Source organism: Mobula birostris, chromosome 21 (assembly GCF_030028105.1).
Source record: "Mobula birostris isolate sMobBir1 chromosome 21, sMobBir1.hap1, whole genome shotgun sequence".
In the NCBI taxonomy this organism is placed as follows: Eukaryota; Metazoa; Chordata; class Chondrichthyes; order Myliobatiformes; family Myliobatidae; genus Mobula; species Mobula birostris.
This window is the reverse complement of record NC_092390.1, coordinates 13,131,269-13,145,187: the sequence shown is the minus strand read 5'-3', so window position 1 is coordinate 13,145,187 and position 13,919 is coordinate 13,131,269. Positions and strand designations below refer to the sequence as shown.

The 13,919-nt window shown below is 47.4% G+C and overlaps 1 protein-coding gene across 2 annotated transcripts in view; it reads right to left on the bottom strand.

The window, feature by feature from the left end:
- LOC140185601 (slit homolog 1 protein-like) overlaps positions 1-13,919 on the bottom strand; it is a 315,402-nt gene that overhangs the window by 185,989 nt on the left and 115,494 nt on the right. For both annotated transcript variants that reach the window (XM_072238998.1, XM_072238997.1), the window contains exons 8-9: positions 2,813-2,976; positions 267-414 (exon numbers count right to left, since the gene is read on the bottom strand). In XM_072238998.1, the coding sequence (XP_072095099.1) occupies positions 267-414; positions 2,813-2,976 (312 nt within the window). The remainder of the gene's footprint in view (positions 1-266; positions 415-2,812; positions 2,977-13,919) is intronic.

Sequence of the window (13,919 nt, the reverse complement as noted above, 5' to 3'; positions counted from 1 at the left end):
TTTAAATATTAAGGGTATCAAGGCGCAGGGAAATGGCGCTGAGCTGAGGGAATGGGCAGAATCGTACTGAATATTAGGTCAGTCATGAGGAGCTGAATGACCCATTGCTCCTTTGTCTGTTCTGAGTAGAACTGGGAGACCTGAAGGACATGCTTTGCAACTTTACAGGATCAATATTGACACCTTGGGAAGTCAGGGGTGGTGCGCCAGAGACATGCGGACTCTGGACCGCCCTCTTCCTGCGGGCCCCTCCATCGGCTACTCACATTTCAGTGACGGTCTCGGGCAGGTTGGCCGGGATGGCGGTCAGACCCTTCCCACGGCAGTCGACGATACTGTTGCTGCAGGTGCACACGGCAGGGCAAGATCCTGAGGCCAGGCCACACGACTGCAGCCGAGAGCTGTCCGACTGACCTGCGGGCAGGGGAAGGCAGGAGGGTTAACCGCAGCCAAGCCTGGACGAGAGATGAACCCGTGTACGCGTGACATCAGTGGCGCCAGTCTCCCCTCCATTTACTCCATCTACTCCTCCCACTGCCTCAGGAAAGTAGCCAACATAATCAGACCCACTCTACCCCTACCATTCGCTCTTCTCCCTCTTCACATCAGGCAGAAGATACAAAAGCTTGAGCAAACTACCACCAGGCCAAAGGACAACTTCTACCCCACTGTTTTTGGACTATTAAACAGACCTCTTGTATGCTAAAAAGATGAACCTTCAATATCTCAATCCACCTCATTGTGGCCCTCGCACCTTGTTGTCTACCTGCACTGCACTCTCCCTGTAAATGTAACATCATACTTCACATTCTGCTTTCCTTTTAGACGGTAAGGCATCGCAGTTAGATTAATTCCTTGCCGCTCTATCGATTGCAATCTGGGGTCAATTCCTGCTGCAGTCTATAATAAGTTTGCACGTTCTCCCGGTGACTGCGTCGGTGTCCTTTGGGTGCTCCAGTTCCCTCCTACAGTCTAAAGACGTAGGGGCTAGTAAGTTATGGGCATGTTATGTTGGTACCGGAAGCATAGCAATAATTGTGGACTGCCCCCAGCACTTATTTTGACTGTGGTTGCTGATGCAACGATGTATTTCACTGTATGCTTTGATGTTTTGATGTACATCTCTCTCTAAACTTTCCCTGTAAGCACATACACTCAGTGGCCACTTTATTAGGTACACCTATACACCTGCTCATTAATGCAAATATCTAATCAGCCAATCATGTGCATAAAGGCAAGCAGACATGGTCAAGAGGTTCAGTAGTTGTTCAGACCAAACGTCAGAATGGGGAAGAAATGTGATCAAAGTGACTTTGATGGTGGATTGATAGTTGGTGCCAGACAGGGAGGTTTGAGTATCTCAGAAACTGCTGATCTCCTGGGGTTTTCACACACACGTCTCTAGAGTTTACAGAGAATGGTGTGAGAAACAAAAAGTATCCAGTAGGTGGCAGTGTTGTGGGTGAAAATGCCTTGTTAATGAGAGAGGTCAGAGGAGAATGGCCAGACTGGTTCAAGCCGACAGGAAGGTGACAGTAACTCAAGTGACCGCTTTACAGCAGTGGTGTGCGGAAAAGCATCTCTGAACCTGCAACAAGGTGAACCTTGAAGTGAGTGGGCTACAGCAGCAGAAGACCACACCGGGTCCTACTCCTGTCCCTAGTAAGGTGGCCACTCAGTATATATTCTGCATCTATTTCCTTTCACTCCCTCAGCTCCCTAACGCATGGAATGATTCGTCCGGACGGTAAATGAACAAAAGCTTTGTACATCCTGGTACCTATGACAATAATAAACTGAATACCAACTACCCATTACCAATACAATGTGTATTGATATATCCTCTTTAACATTCTGTGTCTGCTTCAGAGGAGACAAGAATTTGACAAGTCACATCAGTATACCTAATGAGGCAGTTTCCATTTGATTTAGGAGGGTGTTCGGCCTATTGAGTTGGCACCAGCTCAGGGAAAAACCCCATTCCATGCTAGCTGTCCCTGCAGTCTATTCTTCCCACAATCTCACCGAGTCCCCCGGATTCCACGCCTCCCCCACACACTGGGGGCAATCTACAGTGGTCTACCCATGCCCCAACCCGTGGGTCTTAGGAATACTGGAGGAAGCCGGGGAGCTCAGGGGAAATCCATGCAGTCATGGGGAGAATGAGCCAACTTCACCCGCAAACAGTGCCAGAGGCTGGGACTGAACCGGACTTTCTGGAGCAGTGCGATAACGGTTTTCCTGTCGTGCATGGATGGGAACTGCACTCATCACGTCAGGGGAAACCTCCTCTCCAGTCCTTTCATTCTTGCTTTCATTATCCTGACCATCCCCAACACTCCCCCACTCTTGCTTACCTTGACCCATACTGACCCACATCCCACAACTTGTTGTCCCCCCGCTCCCCACCACCCGCTCCTCTTTCTGACCCACCCTTAACAGCCAACTGCCCCTCCCCACCATCCTCCCCCACCCTGACCACTCTGACCGAGCCCCCTCACATATCTCACTATCCCCTCTCCCTTCTCATACTGACCCCTGTTGTCCCATTTCCCACCAGCCACCTACCCCTCATCCGTTCCTTTGCCTTCTGTTCCTTTTTGGGCCCACGCTGACCCAGTTTCACTCCCTACCCTGAGGCACCCTGCACTCTCTGACCAACAATGGCCTCCTGCCACAACCCGCTGCCCCTATTCTCTCCCCCCACCCCTCTCCTCTCTGATAGCCTAAGCCACTCTCGCCTCTCGGACCTACCTTGACCCACCATACTTCCCCGCCCCACTCCTCGGCCCTCCTCCCCTCTCTGACTCACCGGAGCAGGTGAACTCGTGCTTCTGTACTTCAGCGACGTTGAGGCCGCGGAGGTGGGCGGGGGCAGCGCACTGCGTGAAGAGGCCGATCTGGGGTCGCTGGCGCAGCCACTGAGAGAGCCAGGACAGGCGGCAGTCACAGAGCAGCTGGTTAGAGTGCAGGCGGCTGAGGGGCAGGAACACAAAGACGGCTCTCAGGATCCACCTTTCGGATCAGACAGCCCAACCAGAGCACAGTAAGATCCCACTACCCACCACCCCCAGAAAATGTCCAAGTGCAGAATATCAGAGACAGCCACGTTAGACTGGTAACCTTTAGAACATAGAAAATAGAATATTCCAGCACAGTACAGGCCCTTTGGCCCACAATACTCTGCTAATCTTTTAAGCTTCTCCAACATCACTCTGTCTCTTCCCTCCACCCCATGGCCCTCTTTTTTTCTTTCATCCTTTTGCCAATCTAGGCATTTCTTAAAAGTTCTAGATGTATCTGACTTTACTACCATTGCTGAGAGCACGTTCCATGCACCTACCACTCTTTGTGTAAAAGCTTGAACTCTGACGTCCCTCCTGAACTTTCCTCCAATCAATCAACTTAAAATTATGTCCCCTTGCATTAGCCTTTTTCACCTGGAGAAAATGACTCTATCTGTCCACTCTATCAATGCCTCTTACCGTCTCGTACACTTCTATCAACTCACCTCTCATCCTCCTTCACTCCAAAGAGAAAATCAGTAGCTCGCTCAACATTCATACAGTATCTAACCCGTGCTGTCCCTGTCCTGGGAGTGTGTGATGGGACAGTGTAGAGGGAGCTTCACTCTGTATCTAACCCGTGCTGTCCCTGTCCTGGGAGTGTGTGATGGGACAGTGTAGAGGGAGCTTCACTCTGTATCTAACCCGTGCTGTCCCTGTCCTGGGAGTGTGTGACGGGGCAGTGTAGAGGGAGCTTCACTCTGTATCTAACCCGTGCTGTCCCTGCCCTGGGAGTGTGTGATGGGACAGTGTAGAGGGAGCTTCACTCTGTATCTAACCCGTGCTGTCCCTGCCCTGGGAGTGTGTGATGGGACAGTGTAGAGGAAGCTTCACTCTGTACGTAACCCATACTCTCCCTGTTCTGGGCATCTGTGACAGGACTATGTTGAAATGGAAAATATTCAACTTAGCTAATGTTGCTCGTTGGATAATGAACCGCAAAGTTGAAGGGAGCTGTGTAAGTAGAATCCAGAGTACAGATGTCCAGCTGAGGTTCAGTTTGGTGCACTCTTATCCCTGAGCATAGGAAGTTGAAAGTTGAAATCCTGCACCAGAGGACAAAACACAAACTTGCAGGCTGGCGTTACCAGTAGTGTACAGAGGGGTTCTCTTACTCTCCGTACTGTAAGGAGGTGTATGGAGGGGTCTTCTCCGTAATGTGTGGAGGGGGATGGAGGGATATTCTCTGTACTGTATGGACGGGTATGGAGGGTTCCAGACTGTCAACTCCCTCTGGATGTAAAGCAATCCTAACCGCTATTTCAAAAATGAATGGAGAGGTTCAACCTGGCATCTTGATCAATATTTATTTCACAGATCAGACAGTATCTGAGGAATGAGAAACTGTTAGTAGGAACTCAGCAAGTCAGGCAGCGTCTACGGAGAGAAATAAACAGTCCATATTTCAGGCTAGAATCCTTCCTTTTTTCTTCGCCCTACATTTCTAGCCCTGAAGAAGTGTCTCGGCCCGAAACGTCGACTGCACCTCTTCCTACAGATGCTGCCTGGCCTGCTGCGTTCACCAGCAACTTTGATGTGTGTTGCTTGAATCTCCAGCATCTGCAGAATTCCTGTTGTTTCTGTCTGAAATGTTGACTACTCATTCCCCTCCACAGATGCCGCCTAACCCACTGCGTCCCACCACCATTTTGTGTGTTGCTCTGGATTTCCCGCATCGGCAGCATCTCCTGTATGTTGACTATTAACAGGTGCACAGCCTTTACCCCAGGGTTGTGGAATCAGGAACTGTAAGCCATGGGTTTAGGGTGAGATGGGACAAATTTAACATGAACAGAAGGGGATTTTTTCTTTTCATCAAGAGAATGGCTAGTACAGTAGATCGACTGAGCTGCTGGAAGAAGTGGTTGAGGCAGGAACTGTACTTCAGCAACACAAAAGAAATTTGAGTACATGAAAGTTCTGAGGGATATAAACGCAGGCAGATGGGAGATCTTTGTCAGTGTGGACCAGTTGGATCCAAGGGCCTGTTTCTGTGCTGTATGATTTTACAACTCTAAATAAAAGGTTATAGACAACAGGTGCAGGAGTAGGCCATTCGGCCCTTCGAGCCAGCACCGCCATTCACTGTGATCATGGCTGATCATCCACAATCAGTATCCAGTTCCTGCCTTCTCCCCATAACCTTTGATTCCGCTATCTTTAAGAGCTCTATCCATCTCTTCCTTGAAAGCATCCAGAGACTTGGCCTCCACTGCCTTCTGGGGCAGAGCATTCCATACATCCACCACTCTCTGGGTGAAAAAGTTTTTCCTCAACTCCGTTCTAAATGACCTACCCCTTATTCTTAAACTGTGGTCTCTGGTTCTGGACTCACCTATCAGCGGGAACATGCTTCCTGCCTCCAACGTGTCCAATCCCTTAATAATCTTATATGTTTCAATCAGATCCCCTCTCATCCTTCTAAATTCCAGTGTATACAAGCCCAGTCGCTCCAATCTTTCAACATATGACAGTCCCGCCATCCCGGGAATTAACCTTGTGAACCTACGCTGCACTCCCTCAATAGTAAGAATGTCCTTCCTCAAATTTGGAGACCAAAACTGCACACAGTACTCCAGGTGTGGTCTCACCAGGGCCCTGTACAGCTGCAGAAGGACCTCTTTGCTCCTATACTCAACTCCCTTTGTTATGAAGGCCAGCATGCCATTAGGTTAAACTACAATGCGGTGATAAATACATTCAGTGGCCTATTTATTAGATGCCTCCTATACCTAATAACGTAACCACTGAGTGTAATGTAAGATAAGATAAAACTTTATTTATCCCAAAGGAAATTATTGTTGCCAGGTCACTCAGTTAGCAATACCTACTTTAAAATGCAAAATGTAAGCATTGAGGTATTGAAAAGAATACAAAATGTGCATTAAAAAGTAACAGTGCAAGACACCAATGTGCAATGAAACCATAAACTTATACACTTCAGGAGGAGAAGTTGTCGAGTCTCATAGTCACAGGGAGAAAGGATGACCTGTGGCATTCAGTGGTGCACCTCGGTGGAATCAGTCTGTTGCTAAAGGTGCTTTGTCTAGTATGTCATGGAGGGGATGAGAGGGGTTGTCCATAATGTTCTGTAGCTCCTGCAGTATCCTCCTCTCAGACACAGCCACCAGGGAGTCCCGTTCCACCCCCAGAGCAGAACCAGCTTTCCTGACGAGCTTATCGATTTTCCTGGCGTCAGCTGCTCTCACCCGGCTGCCCCAGCAGACTACAGCTGTAGGGTATGTTCGTGCTTCTGTAACCCAACCACGTCAAGGTTCGATGTGCTGTGCATACAGAGATGCTCTTCTGCACACCACTGTGGTAAGACAGTTATCTGAGTTACTGCCAGCTCCCTGTCAGCTTGAAGCAGTCCGGTCATTCTCCTCTGACCTCTCATGAACAAGGTGCTTTCACCCACAGAACTACCGCTCACAGGATTTTTTTTTGTTGTTTTTCACACCCATTCTCCTAAAACCCTAGAGACTGTTCTGTGTGAAAATCTCAGGAGACCAGCAGTTTCTGAGATACTCAAACCACCCCATCTGGCACCAACAATCATTCCAGAGTCAAAGTCACTTAGATCACATTCCTTCCCCATTCTGATGTTTGATCTGAACAAGATAAGAACCTCTTGACCATGACTGCATGTTTTTATGCATTGAGTTGCTGCCACATGATTGGCTGATTAGATATATGCACTAGTGAGCAGGTGTACAGATGTACCTAATAAAGTGGCCACTGAGGGTAAAAGCATTGTCGAATTATGTTGTGTTGAAGGAGACCATTTCATCCGTTGAGTCTGACCAAGCTGTGTGCAATCAAACTCTCTCCCAGAAGCCGGTAAGTTATTACCCTCAGGTAGAATAAGCTCTTTGGAGCTGCCTGATCTAGGCAAGGTACTTGTTCCTGACTGTCTACATCATCATCCTTCTCCATCACGGGCACAACCTTCCCCACCATTGGGATATCGTCAACAGGGGATGCCTCAAGAGGGCAGTTTCCATCGATAAGCACCCTGACCATCCGAGACACGCCCTGGTCTCACTGCTACCACCAGGGAGGAGATAGACCCACACTCAAACCTTTTGGAACAGCTTCTTCCACTCCAACATCGGACCTCTGAACCCATGAATTACCTTGTTATTCCTTTTACCCACTTACTTACTTCAATAACTTGCAGTATTTTTTACATCTTGCACTGTACTGCTGCCACAAAACAACAAATGCCATGATAATAACAATGGTTCTGATTCTGATGGTCTGGTACAGCAGCTCCAATGCACAAGAACATGGGAAGTTATGCTTAATTTATGGTTTTCTGGTGAATGCTGCTTATCTGATGTCACGTGCCTGTGATGCTGCTGCAAGTTTTTCATTGCACCTGTGCATTCATGGACTTGTATGTTTGACAATAAGCTCGCCATTGGATAGCAAGGGAGAGGGTAAGGGTCTGTGTGTGTGTGTGTGCCTGCACACGCATGCGTGCACACATACATCTCGCAATTCGTGTTTATTCGGTTCACCTGTATACCTGCTCATTAATGCAATTATCCAATCAGCCAATCATGTGGCAGCAACTCAATGCATAAAAGCATGCCGGCAAGGTCAAGAGGTTCAGTTCAAACATCAGAATGGGGAGGAAATGTGATCTAAGTGACTTTGACCATGGAATGATTGTTGGTGCCAGACGGGGTGGTTTGAGTGTCTCAGAAACTGCTGATCTCCTGAGATTTTCACACACAACCATCTCTAGAGTTTACAAAGAATGGTGCAAAAAGAAATCTAGTGAGTAGTAGTTCTGTGGGTGAAAAACTCCTAGTTAATGAGAGAGCTCAGAGGAGAATGGCCAGACTGTTTCAAGCTGACAGGAAGGCAACAGGAACTCAAATAACCATGCATTACACTGGTGGTGTTCAAAAGAGCATCTTTCAATGCACAACGCATCGAACCTTGAAGTGGACGGGCTTCAGTAGCAGGAGACCACGGACACAGACTTAGTGGCTACTTCATTAGTTACAGGAGGTACCTAATAAAGTGGTCACTGAGTGGTACGTTGAATGTACGATTTTTCTGGTGACTGCTGCTTATATGATATTTTGTGCCTGTGAAGTTGCTGCTACTAAGGTTTTCACTGCACCTGTGCATACATGGAATTGTGGATATGACAAAGGTGTGAGGGGTTAGCGTGGGGGTCAGCACAACTCTATTACAGCTCAGGCTGTCAGAGCTTGGAGTTCAATCCTGGCGTCCCCTGTATGGAGTCGCTGTACGTCCTCCCTGTGGAATGTGTGGGTTTCCTCTGGGTGCTCCAATGTCCTCCCACAGTCCACAGTTAGTTGGTCATTGTAAATTGTCCCAGGATTTGGTTGGAGTTGGGGGCTTGCTGGGTGGCATGGCTCAAAGGGCCGCAAGCACCTATTCACCGCGGTATCATCACTGAATAAAAAAATAAAAATAACTAAACTCAAATTGCGTTAGAGAAGGGGATCAGGGTGTGGATGCGTTTGTGTACAGTACTTACCTCTCACAATTCACGGCCATTTTTTTAGACGAAGAAGCACAGGCACTGGGAGAGGGGAAGGGAAGAGTCAAGCAGCACATTGGCTCCGGAGACAACATGAACCAAATTGCAAAACAGGGAAATCAATATAATATGATGAGGTCAGCTTTCTAACCTATTCATGCAATCTCTCAAGGCAATGCTCCAATGTAATTATCCTTCTCCAGTGTGGGACATCCTCCCACTTTGTCAATACCTCAAGGTCAATTTAGTGGTTTTAGCAAAGCATGTTGCTACGTGAGACTTTTCTTAACAATCAAGGAATCGAGGTGAGAGGTCGCACAGTGCAGGATAGCATCGGAAATGAGAAATGAAGGGTGAGACAGCAGTAATGATTAAATGTGTTTCTCAGTATGGTCCAACCATGTGGATGTCATGGTCAATAAAGCCTCTACTTGCTCAGGAGGCTAAAGAAATTTGGCATGTCTCCGTTAACCCTTACTATGTTTTACTGATGCACCATATAAAGCTGCATAACAGCTTGGTAAGGCACATGCTCTGCATTGGACTGAAAGAAACTGCAAAAGAGTGTAGACGCAGCTCAGATATCACAGGAACGAGCTTCCCCTCTGAAGTCTGTGTCTACACTTCTCCCTGCCTCTGTAAAGCAGCCAGTATAATCAAAGACCTCGCCCAGCCCGGACATTCTGTCTTCTCCCCCCTCCCAGCAAGCATAAGGTACAGAAACCTGACCACAGTTAATACCAGGCTCAAGAAGCACCTTGGAATGCACAACACATCAAACCTTGAAGCGGATGGGCTTCAGTGGCCCATCCCGCACGATTCAGAAGCCTGAATGGATCTCTTGTATGATAAGATGGACGGCTGGCCTCACAATCCTACCCCGTTGTGCCTTGCACTTTGCCACATACCTGCGCTGTACTTTTTTGACGGCCGTTGCACTTTATTCTGCATTGTTATTAGGATGTTAGAGTCATGGTGTACATGGACCATATAATCAATAAAGAACATTTATTCTGGTGGGCACGTGGCCAAGTGGTTAAGGCATTCGACTAGTGATCTGAAGGTCGTGAGTTCGAGCCCCAGCCGAGGCAACGTGTTGTGCCTTTGAGCAAGGCATTTAACCACACATTGCTCTGTGACGACACTGGTGCCAAGCTGTATGGGTCCTAATGCCCTTCCCTTGGACAACATCAGTGGCATGGAGAGGGTAGACTTGCAGCATGGGCAACTGCTGGTCTTCCATACAACCTTGCCCAGGTCTGCGCCCTGGAGAGTGAAGACTTTCCAGGCGCAGATCCATGGTCTCGCAACACTAATGGATGCCTTTATTCTGCCTAGTCCCATTGACACACAGCTGGACTATAACTGTTTTATCCATGTACCTATCCAAACTTCACTTAAATGTTGCAATTGAGCCCTCATCCACCATTTCCTCTGGCAGCTTGTTCCATCCTCGAAGTGAAGAAGAACGCCCTCAGATTCCCCTTTGATGTTTCACCTTTCACCCTTAGCCCATGAACCCCTTATGGAAAAGCTTGCTTGTCTATAGCCCTCATAATTTTGCTCACCTCCATCAAGTCTGAGCTGAGCAATAAACACCGTTTACGCATACAGTATCTTACACTAACTTCATTCTGTTCTTCCCAACCCCTCACCAACTCCGCGCCCCCCCCCCCCCCAAGAATCTACCACTCAGCTTCACACTAGTGGAAATTCACAGCAGCCAATTGGCTGACCAACCCATCTGTCTTTGGGATGTGGGAGGAACCCGCAGCGCCTGGGGGTGTCCATGCAGACAGCATCGTGGGATTGAAGCCAGGTCATTGGCGCTGTGGGGTAGCAGACCTACCAGCTATTCCGTTGCTCTGCAGCTCCCTCAGTCTCTCTCACAGCTCTTTGCAAATCACAGGCAAGAATCTCTCCAGAACAGATGGTTGTCTGTGAGTTTCTGCTCCTGAGAGATGAGTGTGCAAGGCCCAATAGTGGGGGAAGTTACATCGTCAGATGAAACATCTGCTCTTTCAAGTAAATCAAAACAATCACACAGTGTAGGGCTGCCAAAAATTGAGGGAGTTAAGCCAAATCTTGTGACCAATATTTATCTCCTCTCTCAATAGCACATGATTGGGACGCTACATTTGGAAACAGCTTCACTTCTTCACCTCTCGATGAGCCCATGAATACTACCTCATTAACACAAGAGATTCTGCAAATGCTGGGAATCTTGAGTAACACACACAAAATGGTGGAGGAGCTCAGCAGGTCAGGCAGCATCTATGGAGGGGAACAAACAGTCAACACTGCAGAGCCAGGATTGGGAAGGAAAGAGGCGGAGGACAGAATAGGAATGTGGGAGGAGGGGAAGGAGTACAAGCTGGCAGGTGAAACCAGGTAAAGGGGAAGCTGGGTGAGTGAGGAGCAGAGATGAGGTGTGAAGCTGGGAGGCGATTCTCGGAAGACGTGAAGGGCTGAAGTAGGTGGGGACAATGGACCATGGGAGAAATGAGGAGGGGAAGCAGAGGAAGGTGAGGAGAAGAGAAGGGGTATGAGAGGAACCAGAATAGAGAACTGGAAGACAGGGCGGGGAAGGGAGAAGTTACTGGAAGTTGGAGAAATCGATGTCCATGCCGTCGGGTTAGAGGACGATGTGTTGCTCTTCTAGCCTGATTTTGGTCTCATCATGGCAACAGAGGAGATGATGGACAGAGATGTCAGGTTGGGAATGGGAAGTTGAACTAAAATGGCGGGCCACTGGGAGAACCTGCCTTTTGTGGCGGACGGAGTGAACGTCCTTGACACAGCAGTTCCCCAATCTGCATTGGGTCTCACCGATGTAGAATACTACATCATTATTCTTTCTTTTTGCACTATTTATTTATTTATTTTTATTGCTTATAGTAATTAAATGTCTTTGCTGCCACAAAGCAACAAATATCACACTGATAATAAAAATATAAAACTGAAATTTGGAATCTTATATCAGCATGTATACACACCCTGCTTTATGCAAATCCGTATCTGCACAATGATCCAATAAAGGCCATAAGATAGAGGAGCAGGTTAGGCCATTTGGCCCATCAAGTCTGTTCCATCACTTCATCATGGCTGATGCAAATTTCCTCTCAGCCCCAATCTCCTGCCATTTCCCCATATCCTATCATCCCTTGACCAATCAAGGATCTATCAACCTCTGCCTTAAATATACATAAAGACATGGCCTCCACAGCCGCTTGTGAGAAAGAATTCCAGAGACTCTCTACACTCTGGCAAAAGAAATCCGTCCTCATCTCCGTTCTCAAAGGACACCCCTCTATTCCCCTGCTCTTAGACTCTCTCCTCATAGGAAACATCCTCTCTACATCCATTCTATCAAGGCCTTTCACCATTCGATACGTTTCAATTAGGTCACCCCTCATTCTACTGAATTCTAGTGAATACAGGCCCAGAGCCATCAAACACTTCATATGAAAAGCCATTCAATCCTGGAATCATTTCTGTGAACCTTCTCCAGTTTCAGCACATCCTTTCTAAGATAAGGGGCCCAAAACTGCTCACAATACTCCAAGTGAAGCCTGACCTGTGATTTATAAAGTCTCAACATTATGTCCTTGCTTTTATATTCTAGCTCTCTTGGAATGAATGCTGACGTTGTACTTGTCTTCCTCACCACTGACTCAACCCGCAAACTAACCTTTAAGGAAACCTATTCAAGAGCTCCCAAGTCCCTTTGTGCCTCAGTTTTTTGTATTTTCTCTTCATTTAGAAAATAGTCTACCCTTTCATTTCTTCTACCAAAGTGCATAATCATACACATCCCAACACTGTATTCTATCTGCCACTTCATTACCCATTCATCTAATTTGTCTAAGTCCTTCTGTAGCCTCTCTACTTCCTCAAAACTACCTGCCGCTCATCTTCATATTGTCTGTAAATTTTGCAACAAAACCATCAATTCCATCATCCAAATCATTGACATATAACGTAAAAAGAATCAAACCCAACACTGACCCCTGTCACTGGCCACTAGTCACCACTAGTCACTGGCACCCAACCAAAAAAGGTTCCCTTTATTCCCACTCTTTGTCTCCTGCCAATCGGCCATTGTTTATCAATGCTAGACTCTTTCCTGTAATATCATGGACTCGTAGCTTGTTAAGCAGCCTTATGTGTGGTACCTTGTCAAAGGCCTTCTGAAAATCCAAGTACACAACATCAGCTGATTCTCCTTTGCCTATCCTGCTTGTTATTTCTTCAGAGAATTCTAGCAGATTTGTCGGGCAAGATTTTCCCTTGAGAAACTATGCTGAGTACAGACTATTTTATCATGTGCCTCCAAGTACCCTGAGACCTCATCCTTACTCACAAACAAGAAAATTTGCAGAAAATCTGGAAATAAAAGTGATACACACAAAATGCTGGAGGAACTCAGCAGGCCAGGCAGCATCTATGGAAAAAAAGTACAGTCAATGTTTTAGGCTGAGACACTGCAATAGGACTGGGAAAAAGAGATGAGCTGTCAAAGTAAGAAGGCAGGGGAGGGGAGGAAGGAGTACAAGATGGTAGGTGATAGGTGAAATAGGGAAGGAGAGGTGTAAAGAGCTGAGAAGTTGATTGGTGACAGAGATAAAGGGCTGGAGAAGGGGGAATCTGATAGGAGAGGGTAGAAGACCATGGAAGAAAGGAGAGGGGGAGGAGCACCAGAAGGAGGTGATGGGCAGGTAAGGAGATAAGTTGAGAGAGGGAAATGGTGGGGGCGGGGGGACAATTACCAGAAGTTCGAGAAATCAGTGTCCAGGACCTCCTGGTGGCCACTCATTTCACTTCTACTTCCCATTCTGACATGTCAGTCCATGGCCTCCTCGACTGCCATGATGAGGCCACACTCAGGTTGGAGGAGCAACACCTGATATTCCGCCTGGGTAGCCTCCAACCTGTTGGCATGAATAGCCGTTCCCCTACTGGGTTCAACCACGAGCTGCTCTAAAAAGGCATCTCATAGGCATTCTAGAGGTTCACCCCCTTGGAATCCAGCACCAACTTGATTTTCCCAACCTACCTGCCTCTTGAAATCCCCCATGACTATTGTAACGTTGCCCTTTTGGCATGGATTTTCTATCTCACATTGTAATTTGAAGACCACATCGTTGCTACTGTCTGTATACAATTCCTGTCAGGGTCCTTTCACCTTTGCAGTTCCTTAGCTCTATCCACCATAATTCTGACCCTATGTCACTGCTTTCTAATGATTTACCAATAGAGCAATGCCACCCCCCCCCCACCACCTTCCTGCCTGTCCTTTCAATACAACGTGTTGCCTCGGACATTAAGCT